Below are 20,400 nucleotides of genomic sequence, written 5' to 3'. Positions count from 1 at the left end.
GCAAGATCAGCCGATCTCGACAAATCCTGTTTCAATGCAATGAACGCCGACTCAGTGGCCGATGTCCATGGCAGTTCAGCCTTAAGGTTTCGGACACCTACCGTTTTTACCAAATCCCTCAAAAGGGCTGTTTTCCCTGCATAATTTGGAATGAAGTGACGGCTGTATCCTGTTAAACCTAAGAATGAGAGCAACTCCTTAACCGTACGCGGTTTTGGATGTGTCAAAATCTGATCGCGATGGGTGTTTAGCAAACCCACTGATTTGTGAGCAATGACACGGCCCAGAAATGTTACTTCTGGTCGGACCAACTGCAACTTTTCTTTACTGACTTTAAACCCGCACTCAGCGAGTCTCTTCAGTATGGTAAGTGAGGCTGCCGTACATGCCGAAGCAGACGGAGCCGCAATGAGCAAATCATCAACATATTGCACCAGTGAACACCCCTCTGGTAGGTGGCATGACGATAAAGCTTCTTTCAACACTTGGTTGAAAATGCCAGGGGAGAGTGCAAACCCTTGTGGCAACCGTGTGTATCTGTACTGTTGCCCCCTATATGTGAATGAAAAAATGTCCCTCAGAGACTCATGCAACGGGAGACAGAAAAATGCATTCGCTAGATCAATACATGTAAACCACTTCTGTTCTGGTGTTAATGCCGTCAATGCTGTGTATGGATTTGGAACAGGCACCGTGTCAGTACGTAAAATGGCATTAATGGCTCTTAAGTCATGTGCCATCCTGTACTTTCCTGTCCCGTGCTTCTCTACTGGCAAAATAGGAGTGTTCCAGTAGGATTGAGAGGACTCAAGGACCCCTACTTTCAATAGGCCTTCAATGGTTTCTGCAATTCCCTCCTCAGCTTCTCTCTTTTGCCTATACTGCGGTTTCCAAATTGGCGTCTCCGACTTCAGCTGGAACAGAACCGGCGAACAAGTTGCCTGGCCCACATCCGTAGGCCCTGATGACCATAAGGTGTCAGGAAGAGTTGCAAGTGCGGCAACTGCATCTGCATGGTCTATTCTTTCTCTCCCATGGATTCTTGAGATTTGTTCATGCTCCAACATCACTGTGTCCTCTGATAGACAAGTGATACGGTAAATTTTGCATTTTGGCGAGTACCAAACGTCTGGAATCTGAGTAGCTTGCCAGCCTGGTTCATCGAGGGCTCTCTTGACCATTGTTCCCAGCTCCTTCGCCTGGTGACCATCATGGACCGCCAATGTAATGTGGGGCACTGAATCAGGTCCCATTTTGAACCAAGGCCGTTGTTCTTCGGATAAATTTACTGCTGCAGCGACGCCTTCAGGACCGACATAGATGTTCTGAGAACGCACATTCCAAGTCTGACCTTCAAGGTCAGACTGGAACAGGTCCCTATAAATTTCATCATCATTCCGATCATAATAGAGGGTAACATGGTATGGATCCCGGGGGGAAGAATAGACCGCCAAGGCCATAATCCAAGGTTTCCACAGCTGATACTGTCTTAGAATGCCTTCTTCCACCACACGACCCCAGTAAATGTCAGCTGTCGTTTGTCCACAGTCTTTCAGCAAGTACTGGTTCTTTGAAAAAGTCCCCAGGCACGGAAACTCTTTTCCTCCTGGAAGTGTAACTGTTAATCCATCAGCTGAACACATGATAGTGGCCCCCAGTTTAATGAGCAGATCCCTGCCCATCAAGTTCACAGGCACATGGGGAGACACCACATAACTGTGCTTCAATGTCTGTTTTCCCAGCACCGTCAGGGCTGGATTGGTTGTCGGCAGCTTGGTCCGCCTCCCCTTTGGGATCCACCACGTCCCCTCAACGACCTATTAGCCCCCCAATTCCCCGCGGGTCTGGCTTGCCTTGATCCATTGGCGGGCCATCGGTCATCAGGGTACAGAACCGGATCCAAATCTGGCCAATCAGGCCCCGGATTGCCCTGTGGCTGGGCCACCAGCATCTTTTTAGCTCCATCTTTGTTTTCCTTTTTCTTTTCGCTTAGTTTTTCTCTCGCCTCAACCAATTTCAATTTTACTAACTGCCCTTGCGCCTCCTCCAGCTCCTGTTTTTTCTTGTTCGCCTCGTCTCTTTCCAGCTCAAGTCGATGTATGACATGCCTCTCCCATTTTACTGAATCCGCCACCGCAAAGTCTGGATTCTTCTGTAGATCTGTTCTCACTCGTTCTGGCAGACCTGCTAACACTGCACAGCGGAACCACGCCCTGGGTTCCCCATCTTGCCCAGGATGCTCTCCAGTTTGGAGAATCCACTGTTCTTTTGCGTGCTCTATAAATTCTCTAGGGGAATGTTCTGGGCTCCAAGCAATCCTAGGTGTAGTGCCCATATTATGGGTCGGATACTTCTCACGCACTGCATCAGAGAGAGCATTTCGCACCCTTGCATAGGGGACATCATTTGGTTGGCAGGTGGTTCTTGCTATCTCTTCCACATCTGCGAGGCCCCCACCTCTGAAAGTCCTCCCACCGATAGCTCTAAAATCACCCAGGGCAAGTTCCTCTCCTTCTGTGAGAGATCCTAGTCTTCTCAACCAAGCCGCTCCTCCCTCTGTGATCGGGGGCAGCTGCTTCACCAGAGCCTCAAGATCTCTTATATTATAGGGGTGGTAGACTGGTTCGCCCTGTAAACCCGTCAGTAAAGGCATAGTGAGGGGCAATTCCTCCTCTGTGTCACACTGCCCTTCTCCGGTTTGCAATGCAGCGTTCTGCCTCCGATTCTTTTCAAAGATCGACTGTCTTTTATCTCTTACTTCATCCAGAACCCTCCCAGATCGAAGCGTCTTCGCTCCTGGGGGACCCGGAAACTTTGGGGCGAGTCCTCCCCTTTCCAGGTTTGACACTTCTCTAGATTTTCGTGCTTTATTTACTGAGGCCGCCAAGTCCTTTTCCAATGCCTCCAGCGTTTGTGCTACGCTACGTGGTGTTGCTACACCTTCTTCCTCCAGTCTTCTCATGACCCGTTCCAGTTTTATCACGACCTCCCGATTGTCAGATACATTTCCAAAGACATGGCCTTGCCACTGTTCTTTCTCCAGGTTATCAACCTCCGACCTCTGACCGGTTTTTTGGGTCGTCTTCGATGGCTGCTTCCGAAACTGCAGTGAGGGTGAATCTTCCTCTGAAGTCCAGACCTCCTGGGATGCATTTCCCTGGCCGGGCTGTTGCACTGTCACCTGACCCGTACTCGTGGAAGCCACAGGTTGAGCTTCTCCGGTCGCTCCATCTGGGCTGAAAATAGAGGGAGGGATCAAGATCACCCCCCGTGTGGTGATTCCTTGTGATGTCCCAGCAGCTGGGTGGGACTGACTTACCTCTAACGCAGCTGCCGCTGATTGGGCCTGCACCACTCTTGTGTCTGCCTCCTCTGTGCTCTGAGCAGATGTCGATGGTATAGGATTCTCCTGTACATCGACAATTCCACCTCTGACTGTACCTGTTTTTCCTCCCAGCCCCCGCAAGGTGCCACCCTCTAAAGTCACCACTGGACAGATATAAGGAGGGGGTGGGGCACACAGGAAATCCTTCAGGCTGGGATATAATGTTCCCTCAGCCTCGGCTTCCTTTGTCAAGACTGGTTTGGTGTCGTTCACTTCCTCTTGCATCCAATGAGAAACGCCTTGGGAGACAATCATAAGCTTGCAATACTTACTTTGTTTTTCAATCATGAGCTTCTTTTCAGCCTTTACTTTCCTCCCCTGAAAACGTCCTAAGTGTTCCTCTTCAAGCTCTTTAATCCTCTTCTCACATTTCTCACCCTCAACTTGGAAGATGGAATGAAGAGGGGTTCTGTCCTCAAACGTCTTCTGTTGATTTTCACATAATTCCTTTACTTCTTTTTCCAGATCTTGGCACTGGCGGGCAATTTCCTTTGAAGTCCCTTCAGCAGTAATTTTAATTGCTTTCTTCAATTGCTGTATTTGCTCCTTCAATGGCTTATATCTCTTTCCCCCACCAGGGGTCGCCTTTTCCTCTTCAGCCATTTTGTTTTTCGACCTCACTTACCTTACCAAAATGGCCGCTCCTAGGCTCCTCCTTTTGGGGTTGCCTCACTGTACTTCCCCTTTCGGCAGTCAAAATCGCACCAGCTGGTCAAGCTTAACTTCCGCTAAGCTCCAGTTGGAGAGAAACCGCCCACAGACACACATACACACACGCACACACTCTCTACTTCTCCTTTCACAACAAAAACTGCACAAAAGTCTACTGCAACAGTTTTAAGCACCCAAACCCAGCGAAAATTCACTCTCACATTCACTTCCCTAACAACTACAACGTTTACACACGTGAAAATAATCCAGTCACTCTACTTATGCACGCCGTTTCTCTCCTTATAGCGAGAGACTCAACCAATCTTTACAAACTTTATATACACAACATCAAGAATAACGCACACATCTCTGCCTTTCTCCAGGCCGAGGAGGAAATATAACCCAACCAGAACGTCTCCCAGCAATCACACAAAATACTCAATTTTCGCCAATATCCTTAGCAGTCCTCCTGTTTCACAGGAGTTTTACACGAGAGATCATTACACATTAGATCCTATCAAACCATACTCACTTTAGGGAACACACACTCACAAGATTACAAGGTTTAATTTATTTAATATACTGAAATCTTTTAACCACACTTCTGAAACATCCCTTCACCTAACCCAAACGAAACTAAGAAGCATAGAAATGGATAAATAGGGAGACGAAACACAGCCAGCTGCCACACACACACACCGCCCCTCCTTCTCCTAAGAAGAAATACACACACACACAGCCTGAGCGCTTGGCTCGGCCCCCACCTTTTCTTTCTCTTCACAGAGGAGCGCGTGCCCGCGACTTCTCTTTTTTTTAAATATAACCACACTGCTCCTCTGCTAGAGAGAAAAGAAAGGAGTTTTTCCTGTTGTCACTCTGGAAGCACACAGACAGTTTATGCAGTCTATATAAGTAATTTACACTTAGATTCACACACACACAGGTAATTTATATTCTATTTACATACACGGGCCCGTATAGACATAAACACACCGCATGCCAGAACCACTTATCTCGTTTATGTCTCTAGCGGTGTTCCTAAACTTTTGAGTAATTTAAAAGCCTCTAAGCCCAGGGCTGCGCCCTTTCTGATCAATACACGCTTCGGGAACGCCCTCCCGAAGTTCCTAATTCCTAAGCTCTAATTAATTTATAACTGCTTCCCGTCAGGAGACTAGGACCTCCACCTGCGGCGTGAAATATCCCAGATCACGCTTTTGGCTTTACTTAAAGTTCACAAGTCCCCAACGTTGGATGGTCACAGTCGAGTCCCCGACTCTGTCGATCAATCAATGCAGTAGAAGGCAATCCCCCATGGATTACCTAGCCTGTTACCTGGGCGTCCCAAGTCCCCAACGGAAGGCCACTCCGGGCTAAAACCTAACCACGCGTCCGCGATTAGGGGTCAGTGCCACCTGCTGAACAACTGCATTCTTAGGGGCCGCGCCCCCGTTCTAATTACGTTTACTTGTTTTAAAAGCCTCACTGTGGGCACCCTGCCCCCCAGTTTAATTACCTGAGGCCCGAGACCGCGTCTCTGCTTATCAATAAAATCAAATACCCTACACTACCTGCTGATCTGGCTGGCACCCAGTCAACTTTCCTTTAAACTCTTTAAACCGTATTAACTTAAACACATAACCTCTTAACTCAAAATTCACCCCCAAAATAAACAGCAATAAATTTAGTCAGGCCACTATTCCCTGCCTTTAACACTAATTACCCCAAAATCACTATGGACAAACACCAGAAGCCTATACTGAGTGAATATTATTTAATAAATTTAGTTTTAACTTCCAATTTAGCGCCTTTTGGATAAACAACAGGTGGCACTCACCTTCTTATTTGCCTGGCATCTGTCACTCAGATAAAGCTGCTGGCCTTCGTCTTTTTGTCACCTCCAAGAAGCAAACCTCTCACGCCGCACGCTCCTCTCCTCCCCAACCGGGTTTTCGGCACCAAGAATTGTTAAGATTCGTTCGATTTGGGTAAGAGAAGAAAGCAGGCCGAGTCCAGGTAGGTGGCAAAAAATAGTGATCTTTTATTACACACTTTGTGCACTAAGTGTGGGAAGAAACTTGCAACAATCATCTCCGCCGGGAGGCGGCTCTCCCATATCTTTTATATTATCCATGATGACATCACACAGACCTTACTGGAAATGATATCAGTTCACCACAATTCCAAAAGTCTTCCTTATATAGACATCGGATGATAACTTTTAGAGAAAAACAAGTGTGTTATGTGTATTATTGGTGTGTATCTTGTGAGGCTGTGTGTCCTTATAGAGAGGATGTCCTGAGACGACCTCCTTTTCTTAATATGTGTGTATGTGACCGTGCGTGGGTTACATGACTCTCTGTGCGTGTTATTAAAGGCCTGAGTACGTGCAGAGCTGAATGTAGACGGCCAAGGTCCAACAGGACCCACCTATTCGAGTGGAGTGAACACACTGATGTGGTGCAACAGCTTAAGCAGAACAACCATAGACTGATTAAAGTAATGGGAATATGTGTACATTAATATTTTACTCAGATTAACATAGATCTAATTAAAAGGTTATTCTGTCAACAAATTCAACAATGATAAATGATTAATCAATGATAGTTATGATTATATAATGTCACCATAAGAATACAAATTAAAATATCTTTTCTCCACAGCTGTAACTTCAACAGCTGCGCCTGCGCTTCCTCAAGCTTCTTTTTCTGCTTGTTCGCCTCGTCCAGCTCTAGCTGGAGCCGATGCACAACGTGTCTCTCCCATTGAGTAGAGTCAGCGACCGCAAAATCTGGATTCTTTTCTAGGTCGGTTCTCACTCGTTCTGGTAGACCTACCAACACCGCTGCGCGGAACCATGCCCTGTCCTCACCTCCCTGGCCTGGGTGTATACCTGTCTGTGACATCCACTGCTCTTTAGCGCTTTCTAAAAATTCCCTGGGAGTGTGTTTAGGCTCCCAGGTAATTTTTGGTATGGAACCAGCATTTGGGGTCGGGTACTTCTCACGTACTGCGCTAGATAGCACATTTTCCACATCCGAGTATGGGGTGTCATTGGTGTCACTGGTGGTGTTAGTGATTTGCTCCATGTCACCCTAGACCTCCACCCAACATACATTTGGCTCCTATCGCTCAAAAATCTCCTATGGCCAGTTCCTCTCCCTCCGTCAGGGTTCTCAGTTTCCTTAGCCAAGCCGCTCCTCCCTCTGTGATAGGTGGGAGTTGCTTGACTAACGCTTCCAAATCTCTGATCGTGACAATACACTGGTTGACACTCCGGACCCATCATCAACGGCAGACAGAGCTGCTGGTCGTTTCCTGAGTCCAAGACCACCCCTTTATTTTGTGTCCCTGCAGTGCTCAGCAAAGAGGGAAGGCGTCTCAGCTTTTAGTTCTTTCGGAAAACTGACTGTCTTTTCCCTCTGTCATCAGCCAACATCTTCCCCGACCGTAACCTGAGACCTGGTTTTGCACCTACTGTCTTTGTCTTCCCTTTCCCAGGTTCCAGCGCCAGCACCTCTCTTTCCATCTCTTCCTCCAGCAGTCCCTGCTCCACTGCCTTCAACCTATCTCTGACGTGGCGTCTCGGTCCTCATGAGACTTTCCAATGACTTTCCCTACCCATTGGTCTCCCATAGGCTTACTGTCTATCCATATCTCTGGATTCCTCTCCCTCATGGGAGTGGGCAGACCCTGGAACTGCGGTCCGGGGTCATCATCCTCCGATTCCTCGTCAGTCCACTGGGTCTCCTCTTCCTCCTCTTCCTCCTCTATGTGTTGTTTTGCATCCGAGTCTGAGCTCCTAGGGGCCTCAGTTTGAGCTGTTTTCACACCTCTGTCTGGGCTCACTTGTGACCTCCTAGGGGGTACAGGGGAAAGAGGGGGAAATGAAATCGAGCCCTCAGCAATTATGGGGCCTTGTGATGTCTCTGCTGCTCATGAGAACCCAGCCAGCGGGCCCGAGGTGCCCGTCCAGCCTCAAGCCAAGTTAGCTGGAGGTTCTGAGGAGCACGTCCAGCCTCAAGCCACATTAGCTGGGGGTTCAGGAGAACCCAGCTAGCTTCACGCCTCATCAGCTGGGGGGTCCAGGCCTCTAGTTGGGCATCATGGGCATCGAGGTCGGCCTCCTGAACGAGGTCGTCACCGCCGCTGGCCTCGCGGCCGGCCTCCGGACCTGCTCTGTCGCCGCCACTGCCTTCCGCATGGCCGGCCTCCTGATTTGGCTCGTCTGTGTCACTGCCGCCATTGCTGTCCGCACGGTCAGCCACCTGAACTGTGTCCGCGCCGCTACTGCCTTCAGGCAACCGGCCCAGAACTGGGTCTTTGGATTTTTGAGCCGTTGCCTCCTTGAACTTTTGATTTGTGGACTCGTGATGCATCTAGTTTTGTGTTGAACTGTATTTGTGTGTTTTCGGACTGATTTGGAACCATGCTCCAAACAATGTTTGGAAAAGTTTGGAAAAATGAATGCGGTTTCAGCAGGTCAGATAAATATTGGGGAGCTTGACTATGTAGGGCCCTAAAGGTTAGAACTAAAATTTTAAAATGAAACCTAAAACTTACAGGCAACTGTCCTTATTCTTTACGCCTCTTAGCGCCTCTTCTTTCTCAGGAGACTGAAAAGATTCGGCATGAGCCCCCGCATCCTCAGGACCTTCTATCACTGTGCCATTGAGAGCATCCTCACTGGATGCATCACCACCTGGTATGGCAACAGCACCGCCTACAACTGCAAAGCTCTCCAGCGAGTAGTGCGGTGCTCTGAACGGATAATTGGAGGTGAGCTTCCCTCCCTCCAAGACATCTACAGGAAGCGCTGCCTGAGGAAAGCGGGGAGGATCATCAAGGACTCCAGTCACCCCAGCCATAAACTGTTCAGACTGCTTCCATCAGGAAGGAGGTTCTGCAGCATCCGGTCCCGTACCAGCAGACTGAGAGACAGCTTTTTCCATCAGGCCATCAGACTGCTGAACACTTCATAGACACCTCAGCTTCACTACTGGAACTTCAACATTATGCACTCCACACTGTATATAAATGCCACTTGTTTTGCACATATTCAACTCTGTATATTTTATATATTTTATTATTATTTTTTTTTTACTATTTAATTTGTAAAAATGTGTATACACACACACACACACACACACACACACACGTAGGAAAATATTTAGTATACACATCCAGAAATGCATACACTATTATATATTGTACATATATTTATTAGTTTCAGGTTGGCCATTCTTGTATTTTGCTCGTTTGTGTTGTTGTGTTTGCACATCTCTGTTGCTTGTGGGGCTCGCACACAAGAATTTCACTCGCATGTGCTGTGCCAGTGTGCCTGCACATGTGATGTGACAATAAAAGTGATTTGATTTGATTTGATTTGATACTTGAGGATGAGAACAAACAAACACTGGTCTTGATGAGTTCAGTCAAACAATGATTTTATTGAACACACGCGTGGGGAGATGTATACAGTAGCATCATTAGCATAGATCCTTGCTAGAAAGCACACTTCAAAATGGTTTTGATATGTTAGGGTTCAGCCCCTTGCGTCAGCAAATAATATAACATGCATTAGTTACAGTGAGTGACAGTTAAACATGTTTCCATTATCAGCAACATTTTTACCATACATGGCGTTTTCAACCATCTTACCCTACAGATGTTTCCTGTTGATTTGCACTTCTTATGCTTATCTTTAGCAGATCCTGTACCAACTGTTGCTATGCAGGCACAAATGCAGTTACAAGCAAAAATATATCTCACCTCTGACCTAAAACTCATCTACTGTTATTTGTGTCTGTAAGCGTGTTTGCATTGACCTTTCTGCGCTCTGAGTCACCTTACACCTTATGACCTTAAAAGGACTGAGCGCCAACTCTTAATGAGCACATTTGCAATGTGTGTATAAAAATAACTACAACTACACATTTAATAAAAGTTTTAATAAAATGCCACTAATAAAAGCAATGTTAGCAATTATGTATTTTCTTTTATTTCCACACAACCAGTGAAGGTAGGCCAAAACTGGAGTAATAATAATAATAATAATTGTTACGGCCCTAGCAGGGCCTCCTGAAACTACTCTTGTATGGGTGTGGTGTTCGCTCTCCGCCTTCTCCTGTCTTGCTCTACCCCTCTGTCTCTCTTGCTCTTCTCTCTCCCCAGGACACAGCTGCTATTCATTGGCCTCATTTACCACCTGGGCCCAGTCAGCAATCACCTCTCTGAGGTCATATAAGCTGGGGATGAACTGGATGAGGGAAGGTGATTTCTCTGGTGTTTCTTTATTGTGTTTTAGGTGTTGAAAGAGGTCCTATTGTGTGATTGTCCTGCCTGTGGTGTGGAGTTGTCGGAGCAGTGGGGAGAGTAGCTGGTTCATGTGAGTAGTGTGGGCTTGTGGGTCTCAACAGCAGCAGCAGTGGGACTTGCTGCTGCTATTGACAGGGTGGGCTTGTGTGCCCCTGGAAGTGCCTCCTCGTGGTGTGGAGTTTTTTGTTAGGTTGTTGTGTTCTTTGTTGTTGCAACCTTTTTCTTTTTCTAGTGTTATTGGTAAAACAGCGTTGCCGGCTCTTTATGTTAAGATTATCTATAATAAAAAATATTTGCTAAACACCTGTCTGTTTTCCTTTTATTCCGTTCTAGACCCATTTGTTACTGGTCCTCACACTCACACTCCTAGACCTTCTTCGTGGGGACGTAATAATAATAATACTAATAATAATACATTTTATTTGTAGGCACCTTTAATACCCTTGAAGTCACTTTACAATAGTACAGAACAGTAGCAACAATACAATATAATAAAACATGGCAAAATGAAATTTCAACATAAGGGAAATATGAAACAAAACAAGCATGAAAGTATGAAAGCTGAGCAAGGTAAAAATGGACTAAGACGGAATCAGGTGTATGCAATTCTGAATAGATGGGTTTTGAGACGTGGGCCCTGTTTCAGGAAGCCGGTTTGGAAAACTCAGAGTGAAAAACGACACTCACGGTTGAGTAACCCCGAACTTTCCAACTCGGAATATTCCGTTTCAGAAAGGCTGATAACAATTAGTTCAGTCAACGCGGAGTTGCTTTAACCCCAAGTGAAGCGCGCGGACGAGGATACATAAAGCCCTGATAAGCGGAGCACAGATTAAGCGAGTCACCATGGAGACGGAGGGAAAGAAGGCGCGGTCAATGTATTTCACAGCGCTTGAGGCCGAAATTCTGATGGCAGCATATGCCGATAACATGCAAATTCCGCGGAAAAAAGTAACACAGCCACAGCTGCAAAAGCATGCATGGCAAAACATAGCCGACAGAGTCAATGCGTGAGTGTTAATTTAAACATTGATCGAGGGATTTCCACCCATTTAACACGTTATTTTATCATATGTTATTTTATTTGTTATTTTATACATTTTATTTCGTGATGTGATGTGAGCGCAGGTGCAACCCAACAGGCCCCAAACGTGCCTGGCAGCAAGTAAAAATGAAATATAAAAATATAGTCCAAACAGGTAAGGTGTAATTGTATTATGAGCCATAGTGCTTGGTCTGTTTGTCCCATGTAAATCAATTGCAGTTAGAGGCTACATTAATTTTCTTTCTGTAAGCACTTATTGAAATTATCTGAGCACATTACAAGTACATATTTGCTTACTCTGTATGCTCAAATGTGGCCCGTTATAGCCAACAGAAAAAAAGCGGAGGCCCGAAAAACAGGTGGGGGTCCTCCACCACCACCACTCACAGAGGCTGAGCAGTTGGCCCTCAGCCAAAACAGTGGGCGCCCTGTGGCCGAAGGCATCTCTGCGGGGACATCCTCTGAGGCAATAACCCCGCAAGACACAAGTGCCTACATAAGGGGTAAATTCAAAATAATACATGATGTGCATACATCCTTTCTTCACAGTCACCTTTGCAGTGCGACACATTCATTTGATAAACTCTTTACCATAATGAATTATTTTGTAGTGAAGTTATTTTCCGACTGATTTTGCCTTCCCTCAGCCTTGGTTGTCTTTGAGAGCATAATGACAATGAAGTGTAAGGTGCTTGGTATGTTTGTTAATTGCCATTTGGTCCCTTGTAAGTTATAAGTGACCTGTATAAACCTCATATTCTATCAGTTGATGGTGATGGTGTACTGCATCTGGTGCAGCCTCCTGTTGAGCCAGACCAACATGCAGTTGTGAGTAATACTCCACAGATTATATGAGTTTACAGTAGAACAGCAATGTTGTCTATTTCTTTACTACAGGAAAATAATGAAGAAACATTGACAGCTGTTACAGAGGAGGAAGCAACAGAGACACTTTATGAGGTTTACATCTTTTAATACTTTGTGTACAGGAAATACAGGCGACCAATAAAGCCAGTTGAACAAAAAATCTGTTTATTCTTCTTTCAACATGTTGAGGTGATGGGTCAAAAGAAATGATTGTGACATATGGTGTCTCTGACTGCTCTTCCATCTTGTATGTCCGTGGGAGGGTCAGGATGTTCATGGTTTGGATCACTGCTGATGTTTGGTTCAGAAGGACAGTGTTCTCCTCTAATTGTGGCAATGTTGTGAAGAATCACACATGCCACAATAATGTCACATGCCCTTTCTGGGGTGACCCTGAGTCTTTGCAGGCACTGGAACCGGGCCTTAAGCATTCCGATAGTCATTTCAATTCTGGCTCTTGTCCTGCAATTAGCCAGATTATATCGCTGCTGTGGGCCCGGTTCAGGGTCAGGGTAAGGGGTAAGCAAATAGGGTAAACATGGATACCCCCTATCACCAAGCAAGTAGCCAGTGAACTCTCCTAAGACAGAAGGGTACACTTCAGTTCAAATGTCCCTGAAGCAATTGGTCTTTATATATTTTAAAGTATTCTCAACTCACCATGTCCAAATTTTGTGCTCAGTGTACATTCACGGAATATTTGTGAGTCATGGACAGAGCCTGGCCACTTGGCTTCCACATTTGTGATAATGTTGGCAGCATCACATATGATCTTCACAGTGCAGAGAACACAAATTAGCATCCATTACTATAATGAAATAATTTGTTAGTTTGACATGCTACAGGGAACTATGTACCTGTACATTAATGCTGTGGAAAGACTTCCTGTTCACATAGTCTCCTTCATTTACTGAAGGAGCAATGATTGGAATGTGAGTGCCATCTGTACAGCCAATCACGCCTGGGAACCCTGAAAATAAATGTGCAATTTAAGTAGTAGTCCAAGTATCACCACATCATACATTAAGTTTTGGTCATCCTGATACCTGCAATTTTGTGGCATCCCTCTTTGATAAATCTTGTGGGTCTGTGACCGGGGAACACCACAGACGAGTACAGGAGACGTTTCAGTGCAACTGTAACATTCCTGACTGCCCGACAGACGGTAGCCTTGGAAACGTGCTCAGCGTCACCAATATTATACAGAAAGCTCCCGTTTGCAAGAAACCGAAGTGCAATACAAATAATATGCAATGAACTGAGAGCATGTCCGCAATGTGTCACATGCGTAATATATGGCCTGAGGATGTTATCCAAATAAATTATAGATTGTGCTGAGAAACGGTAACGTTCACACAGGAAATCATCAGGAAATGATAAAATGTCCAAACGCGCTCTGATCACTCTCTCCCGGCGGAGAGCTCTGCGGAGAATTTGGGCTTCACGATCTACTGGCTCTTCAAGGAAGTGGCACGCCATGTCCGACACTTCCTACTGTCAGGTTTCCGACAAAGGGGCGGAGACAGTCAGGGTTAGTTGTAGTAAACCTGCTAGGGGGCAGGTTAGCTTCACGGAGTGTGTCGTCATAGTGACTCACTCAGGCTGCAGCTGAACTCGCTTTGTGAAACCGAAAACCCAGAGTTTTCGTTAACTCAGGGTATACTTACTCAGTTTTTCCACTAAACCGGCTTCCTGAAACAGGGCCGTGATTTAATACTTTAGTATTTCATTATTATTGTTGTTATTTTGTTTTCTTAATATACCTGTATGCTTTCTATATGTTCATGTAAAGTGGAGGAACACGAGCCTAAGAATTTCATCACAGGTAAATGTTGCTACATTGTTTATCTGTATATGACAATAAAACTCAAAACCTGAACCAAGGGAAGGTACTGAAGAACCTTGGCAAACAGTTGAAAAACACTGGATGCTCACCCGGACCATGACACTTCCATATTTAAAGAAATTATTGCCCATTAGCTTTTTCACTTAAAAGTAGACTGCAAAATTACCAGTGTTAAACTACACTAGAAAAGCGTCTATGTGTGTCCACTCTTTTGAGTATTAAATTAACTCATTCACTGCCATTGACGTCTATAGACGTCAATGGCAGTGGGGAGTTACCTGATTTGAAAATGGCTGGCAGTGAATGAGTTAATACTAAGCAGTGTCAAAAATACTAGGTAACTTTAAAAAACAGCTACTGGGTGCTTTTTAAAAACGTTTAAACGGTTTACAGCGATTTAAACTTTAACTCCCTAAAGGTTTAACATAAAACTAGGTTACTATTAAAAAAACACATCAAAATGATTAATTTAACATTTAAAAGAAGTTCACTTGTATTGAATTGGTTTTCTTGTACTTTATATTATTAACATCACATTTTGACTTATTCGCAGAGGGAAAAAATATCAGAGAATGAGTTACGTCAGAAGGCAATTGTGGGAGGAAGGGTGGTGATACAAAAAAGGGGCTCAGTCACAAAGCTGTTTGTGCTGAACAGCCACTGCTGTCTTTCTCTAACAATGGAAGAAACTGAACTCTGCTTTCCACAACTATTCAACTCCTCTTGTGTGCGGCAAAAGCATTCACAAATTGAGGCTGTGTTTATTTACACTCCACTGTCTTCCATCTCTGTGCTTACTACAATTCTGAACCTGCTTGTGATCATCTCCATCGCTCACTTCAAGTACTGACATATTTGAATACTTAACAAATTATGGAAAAATTATGTTTTTTGTGAATTTAATTAGAAAATGTGTTGCTTTGTTCTATATGTTACAGTGGAGTTGCAATTACTGCTGTAGAACAACCTTTGATGCTCCTATTTTAATCCAGGCAGCTGCACACCCCAACCAACCTCCTCCTCCTCTCTCTGGCCGTCTCAGATTTCTTCGTGGGCCTCATCATGGCTTGTCAGATTAGCCTCCTAGATGGCTGCTGGTTTCTTGGTGACCACATGTGTGCTCTGTATAGCAGTTTAGATTACATTGCTACTTCTGCTTCAGTAGGAACTATGGTACTCATATCAGCTGACCGCTATGTAGCCATTTGTGACCCTCTGCATTATCCCACCAAAATCACTATAAAAAGAGTCGCAGTCTCTATTTGTACTTGCTGGGCTTGTTCAATTCTGTATAACAGTCTTATCATGAAGGATAATTTGAAGCAGCCAGGGAGGTATAATTCTTGTTCTGGTGATTGTGTAGTTGTCATTGATTACTTTGTGGGAATTTTTGACTTTGTTTTGACCTTTGTCGGCCCTGTGATTGTCATCATAGTTCTGTATCTAAGAGTATTTGCGGTGGCTGTGTCTCAGGCTCGGGCAATGCGCTCTCATATCACTGCTCTCAGACTCCAGGGGTCAGAGACGGTGCATGCTAAGAAATCTGAGCTGAAAGCTGCCAGGACTCTCGGTGTACTTGTTATTGCCTTTCTGATATGTCTTTTCCCATTTTTCTGTTCCTCAATGGTAGGCCAGAATAGTTTCTTTGATATTAGATCTGTACCTTTTGAGCGCTTGCTGTTCTATTTTAACTCTTGTCTGAACCCATTAATCTACACTTTTTGCTACCCCTGGTTTCTGAAATCTATCAAGCTCATTGTGACATTTAAGATATTTAGGCATGGCTCCAGTGAGGCCAGTATACTATAGGGAAAAGTGATTTTAGTAATGAGCAAGCCATACAGTCTTTGACACTGAAAAACTGATAAATTATTATTTATTTCAAGTGTGATGAAACAAATATCTGCTAGAGGTTGCTTTACATTTCGATTTTCAGGGCTAGTATTCTAATCCTCTGTTACACCATGACAAAATCAGGTGTTCGTTTCTCTAATTTAAATGAATGTGAATCCATCACAAATTCTGAAAACCATCACTAACTAAACTAAACTAAATGAAGATGTGTAATATGCTAGTTTTACATGGGAGCCTAATTTACATCTACAGCCTACAGCTGTAAAAAATGCTTGTCTTATAAGATAATGTATAGATGTGTTAATAAATTAACAACCATTCTTACTGAAACACTGAAATTTACACAGAATAGAATAGAATACATCTTTATTGTCACTGTTACAACAACAATGAAATGCAGTTTGGCATTTCTCTGTTAGCAGCATGTAGATTTTTACATTAAAATCCTTTTAGAATAACAAGAAAAAAGAAAAAAGAGGTACCTGCACAGGGAATATATATAATAACGTAAGTATCTACATATTTAATTGTTTAAATTAATATCTCCACAACATAAGAACAGAATAAAAACACAAACATTCCCCACCGGTGGACAATGTCACTCCACTCCTTACAGTGTTTCCCAGAGAATTAGAGTCTATCTCTTCTAGTTTGTTGTTGAGGAAGTTACCAAATCATTGATGATGTTACAGACTGGCCTGAACAGTGGAATAGGAATAAGCTCTTTCTTTATTCTAATGCACAAAATGGTAAAAATGGTAAATGGCCTGTATTTATATAGCGCTTTTCTAGTCCCTAAGGACCCCAAAGCGCTTTACATATCCAGTCATCCACCCATTCACACACTGGTGATGGCAAGCTACATTGTAGCCACAGCCACCCTGGGGCGCACTGATGATCTGATCACAGTCAGAAAGTGCTTTCTGCAGTGTGCTTTACTGAACCTTTAACTAAAATGAGTTTTAATCTTAATCTTAATAGATTGCATGTCATTTTAAATCTTTTTTCAAGCTGACTTAAAACAGGTTTGTGCTTCATATTTAATCGATGTCTAATATTTCATATACAGAAATTTGTTAGTAAACATCCTATATTAAAAATAAATGATTCAATGAACAAAGTGAACTGGTTTCAGTCACAAAGAGTTTTACTTAGGTGCTTTTCGCTTTATTTTTAACATATTGCTTGACATTTGAAAACCCTTATTTCAACTAATTTAAACATTAAATACACACAGAGAAACACAGGGAGATTACACACAGGTGGTGGACACAGCTGGGAGCAATTAACGAGACGAGACAAGAGGTAAAATTGAACACATTCACAAGAGACGCAGACCTTCGCAATAAAACAGGAAACAAGACCTCACTACACAAAGACGCAGACTTGACACTGAGAGACAGACTGAATATAACACATGGAACCTAAATGCTAAACATGAGACAAAAATCCTGAAACACACATAAACAGAAACATGGAACTCTAATAATAATCTATCATCATCATAATCATCACCACCACCACCAGTATACAGGAATAATCCATTATTCAAAGCCAAAACATAACAACTCCAAAATGCTGAGTCGAACCGACCCAGAACCGTGACAGCTACTAATACTAACAGATGGGAAGCACTAATTAAACCAGGAGTATAGGCTAAATAAAATAGATGTCAGGCCACGGGTAAGAGAGAGAGACAATTCATAAATATAAAATAATATCTACAAAAATCAGCAATAATGCAGTAAAAAGTCAAAATGTAGTAAGAAGGTTCAAATGTAAAAAGGTTCAAATAGATGAAATAAGGGCACTAGTTAGTGGGATATTAAAGAAATTAAATAAGTATGTTTTCAACCGTGTTATGAAAGATTGAATAGAGTCCGAGGCACGAATAGTAACAGGAAGACTATTCCAGAGGTTCAGTGCAGCTGAGACAACAGCACAATCCCCCTTGGTCTTCAGGTGGGACCTAGGTTGGACCAAAAGTAATTGACCAGATGATCTTAACCCTCTGGGGTCCAGGGTATAATTGGCCGTTTTTCACTACTTTTGATTTTGCCTCTATATTACACCTTTAAAAACCGCTTATCTTGCCTTGTTTGGTATCATTATTTTCAGCATAACCTCAAATATCTGAAATTTGAGTTATTTTTTCATTTTGGCATACTATATTAGCACAATTGATCTAAATCGAGACAAAAAATTCAAAAAAACATGTTTAACGAATCATTTTCATAACTTGAAATGCAAATAGAAATTGTACATTTCTAAAAATTATACACAAGTTTTGCGAACAACAAAGTTATATGGTACTATTTACCTAAAAATACAGCCAAGCCCTCAGGCGTTTTTTATATAACAATTTAAAACTATTTACTGAACAATCAGGTGTGCTGCTTCAAATAAGAAGGCACAAAAATTATTTGTGCCAGTCCAAAAAAATAGTTTGTGTCCAATATAATACAGAGGAGAACAGCACAGTCCTAAACCCTGCAGGTCTGACAACAAGAGGTGTGTCAGTCCAGTTTTCCATGTGGGGACAGCGTTTACACTGGAATTTGCCTTTGATGGCTTTTTTGGAGCAATTCAGCAGTATAACTGACTGTGGTGGGGCGTGGTCTGCGGTGCCGTGCAGGGAGGGCGGACGTACCTGCACAGCATCCTTAATCACGCCCGCCTAGTTAAAAACACGGGGACTCAGGGGTTTGTGGGTGTTGTGGTGAGATGTCAATAAAGATGGCCTGTAAATGGCCTGTATTTATATAGCGCTTTACTAGTCCCTAAGGACCCCAAAGCGCTTTACATATCCAGTCATCCACCCATTCACACACACATTCACACACTGGTGATGGCAGCTACATTGTAGCCACAGCCACCCTGGGGCGCACTGACAGAGGTGAGGCTGCTGAACACTGGCGCCACCGGGCCCTCTGACCACCACCAGTAGGCAACGGGTGAAGTGTCTTGCCCAAGGACACAACAACCGAGACTGTCCAAGCCGGGGCTCGAACCGGAAACCTTCCGATTACAAGGCGAACTCCCAACTCTTGAGCCACGATCGCCCACAAAGATGGCTCTGAATGATACTCCGTGGTCCCGCCGTGCCTTATTCTCACCACATTGGCCCCTCTGTCACCTCGCACAGCTGCTCCACCACCGCCTCCGCCACTCCCGTTTGGAGCTGCTCCCCGCGCTGCGCCTCCGCCTCCAGCAGGTACAGCCCCCTCTTGGTGATTAAGGATGCCGTGCAGGGAGGGCAGACGCACCTGCACAGCATCCGCAGACCACGCCCCACCAAATACCCCCATCGCCCGATTGAGGCCGGGGAGCCATCCGGCCAAACCTACTCCCCCACCGCCAGTGGGAGAGGGAATCAGCCCGGACAGCGGGCGCCCCCAGGCCCCGTCCAAGCGACGGGGAGGTGCGAGTTCAGGTGGCCGCCCGTGAATCCAGCGGCGCAGGCCAAGCTGGTTCGGAAGTCGGACGCGTGGCAGGTGCACCCAGCGCGGCCGGCACAGTCATGAGCCCCAGCTCACAGGTGGCTGGGCAGAGGTGTGGCGTGTACTGGCCTCTGGTGGTGATGAGGCCGGTCTGGTGAGCACGGCGATCTCAAGCGTGGCGCACGCCTCGCTCGCCAGTTCCACTCGAGCAGGCTCCCCCGGCACGGGGACCTCCAGCTCCTTGCGCGGCCCCTCCGTCACCGCCATCGCTCCCTGCTGGAGCAGCCCATCGCGCGACTCCTCCGTCACTACTACTCCCTCCGCCGCCCCTCCTGGCTCGAGCAGCCCCTCACGCAGCTCCTCTTCTTCCAGCCGGCGCAGACCCTCGCGCGCCTCGTCCGCCGCCTCCGGTTGGAGCGGCTCATCCACCGCTCCTGGCAGGAGCAGCCCTTCACCCGGCTGTTCCCCCTCCTCCGGCAGGAGCAGATCCCCGCGCGCCTCGTCTGCCACCTCCGGTTGCTGAGGTGCCTCACGCGGCTCCTTCACTGTCCTCGGCACACCCCTGTGGGGGTGGCGCCCAGGCCCAGAGCACCGCCACCAGCTCCCCAATCCTTTCCAGGTGACGCTCGGACTGGTCCTGCAGCTCTTCCTGCTGGCGACGCACCTCCGCCGCCTGCTCCCGCTGGGCAGCCACCATTTCGGCCACCCTCTGGGCCAGCTCCTCCATTCCCTGGCTCCGATACGGACCCGCCGTGCTGCCTCCTGGGTTTCGGACCAATGTGGTGAGAATAAGGCACGGCGGGACCACAGAGTATCATTCAGAGCCATCTTTATTGACATCTCACCACAACACCCACAAACCCCTGAGTCCCCGTGTTTTTAACTAGGCGGGCGTGATTAAGGATGGCGTGCAGGTGCGTCCGCCCTCCCTGCACGGCACCGCAGACCACGCCCCACCACACTGACACACAATACAAAACAATAACTACACAAC

The 20,400-nt window shown here is 45.5% G+C and overlaps 2 protein-coding genes across 2 annotated transcripts in view; both read left to right on the top strand.

Moving 5' to 3' along the window:
• The window catches only part of LOC309691231 (trace amine-associated receptor 8a-like), a gene marked incomplete at both ends in the record, with an annotated part of 106,496 nt that overhangs the window by 58,283 nt on the left and 27,813 nt on the right, over nt 1-20,400 (top strand). The gene's annotated exons all lie outside the window — the stretch shown is intronic.
• Nucleotides 14,792-15,921, top strand: LOC309690423 (trace amine-associated receptor 13c-like; the record flags this gene model as incomplete). The annotated part of the gene is made up of 2 exons (XM_082507456.1): nt 14,792-14,955; nt 15,105-15,921. The coding sequence occupies 2 exons, from the start codon at nt 14,792-14,794 to the stop codon at nt 15,919-15,921; spliced, it is 981 nt and encodes a 326-aa protein (XP_082363582.1).

Source organism: Aulonocara stuartgranti (genome assembly GCF_965226115.1).
Source record: "Aulonocara stuartgranti genome assembly, chromosome: 16".
NCBI classification, from domain to species: Eukaryota; Metazoa; Chordata; class Actinopteri; order Cichliformes; family Cichlidae; genus Aulonocara; species Aulonocara stuartgranti.
The sequence above is the reverse complement of the archived record's forward strand: the minus strand, read 5'-3'. Positions and strand labels throughout refer to the sequence as shown.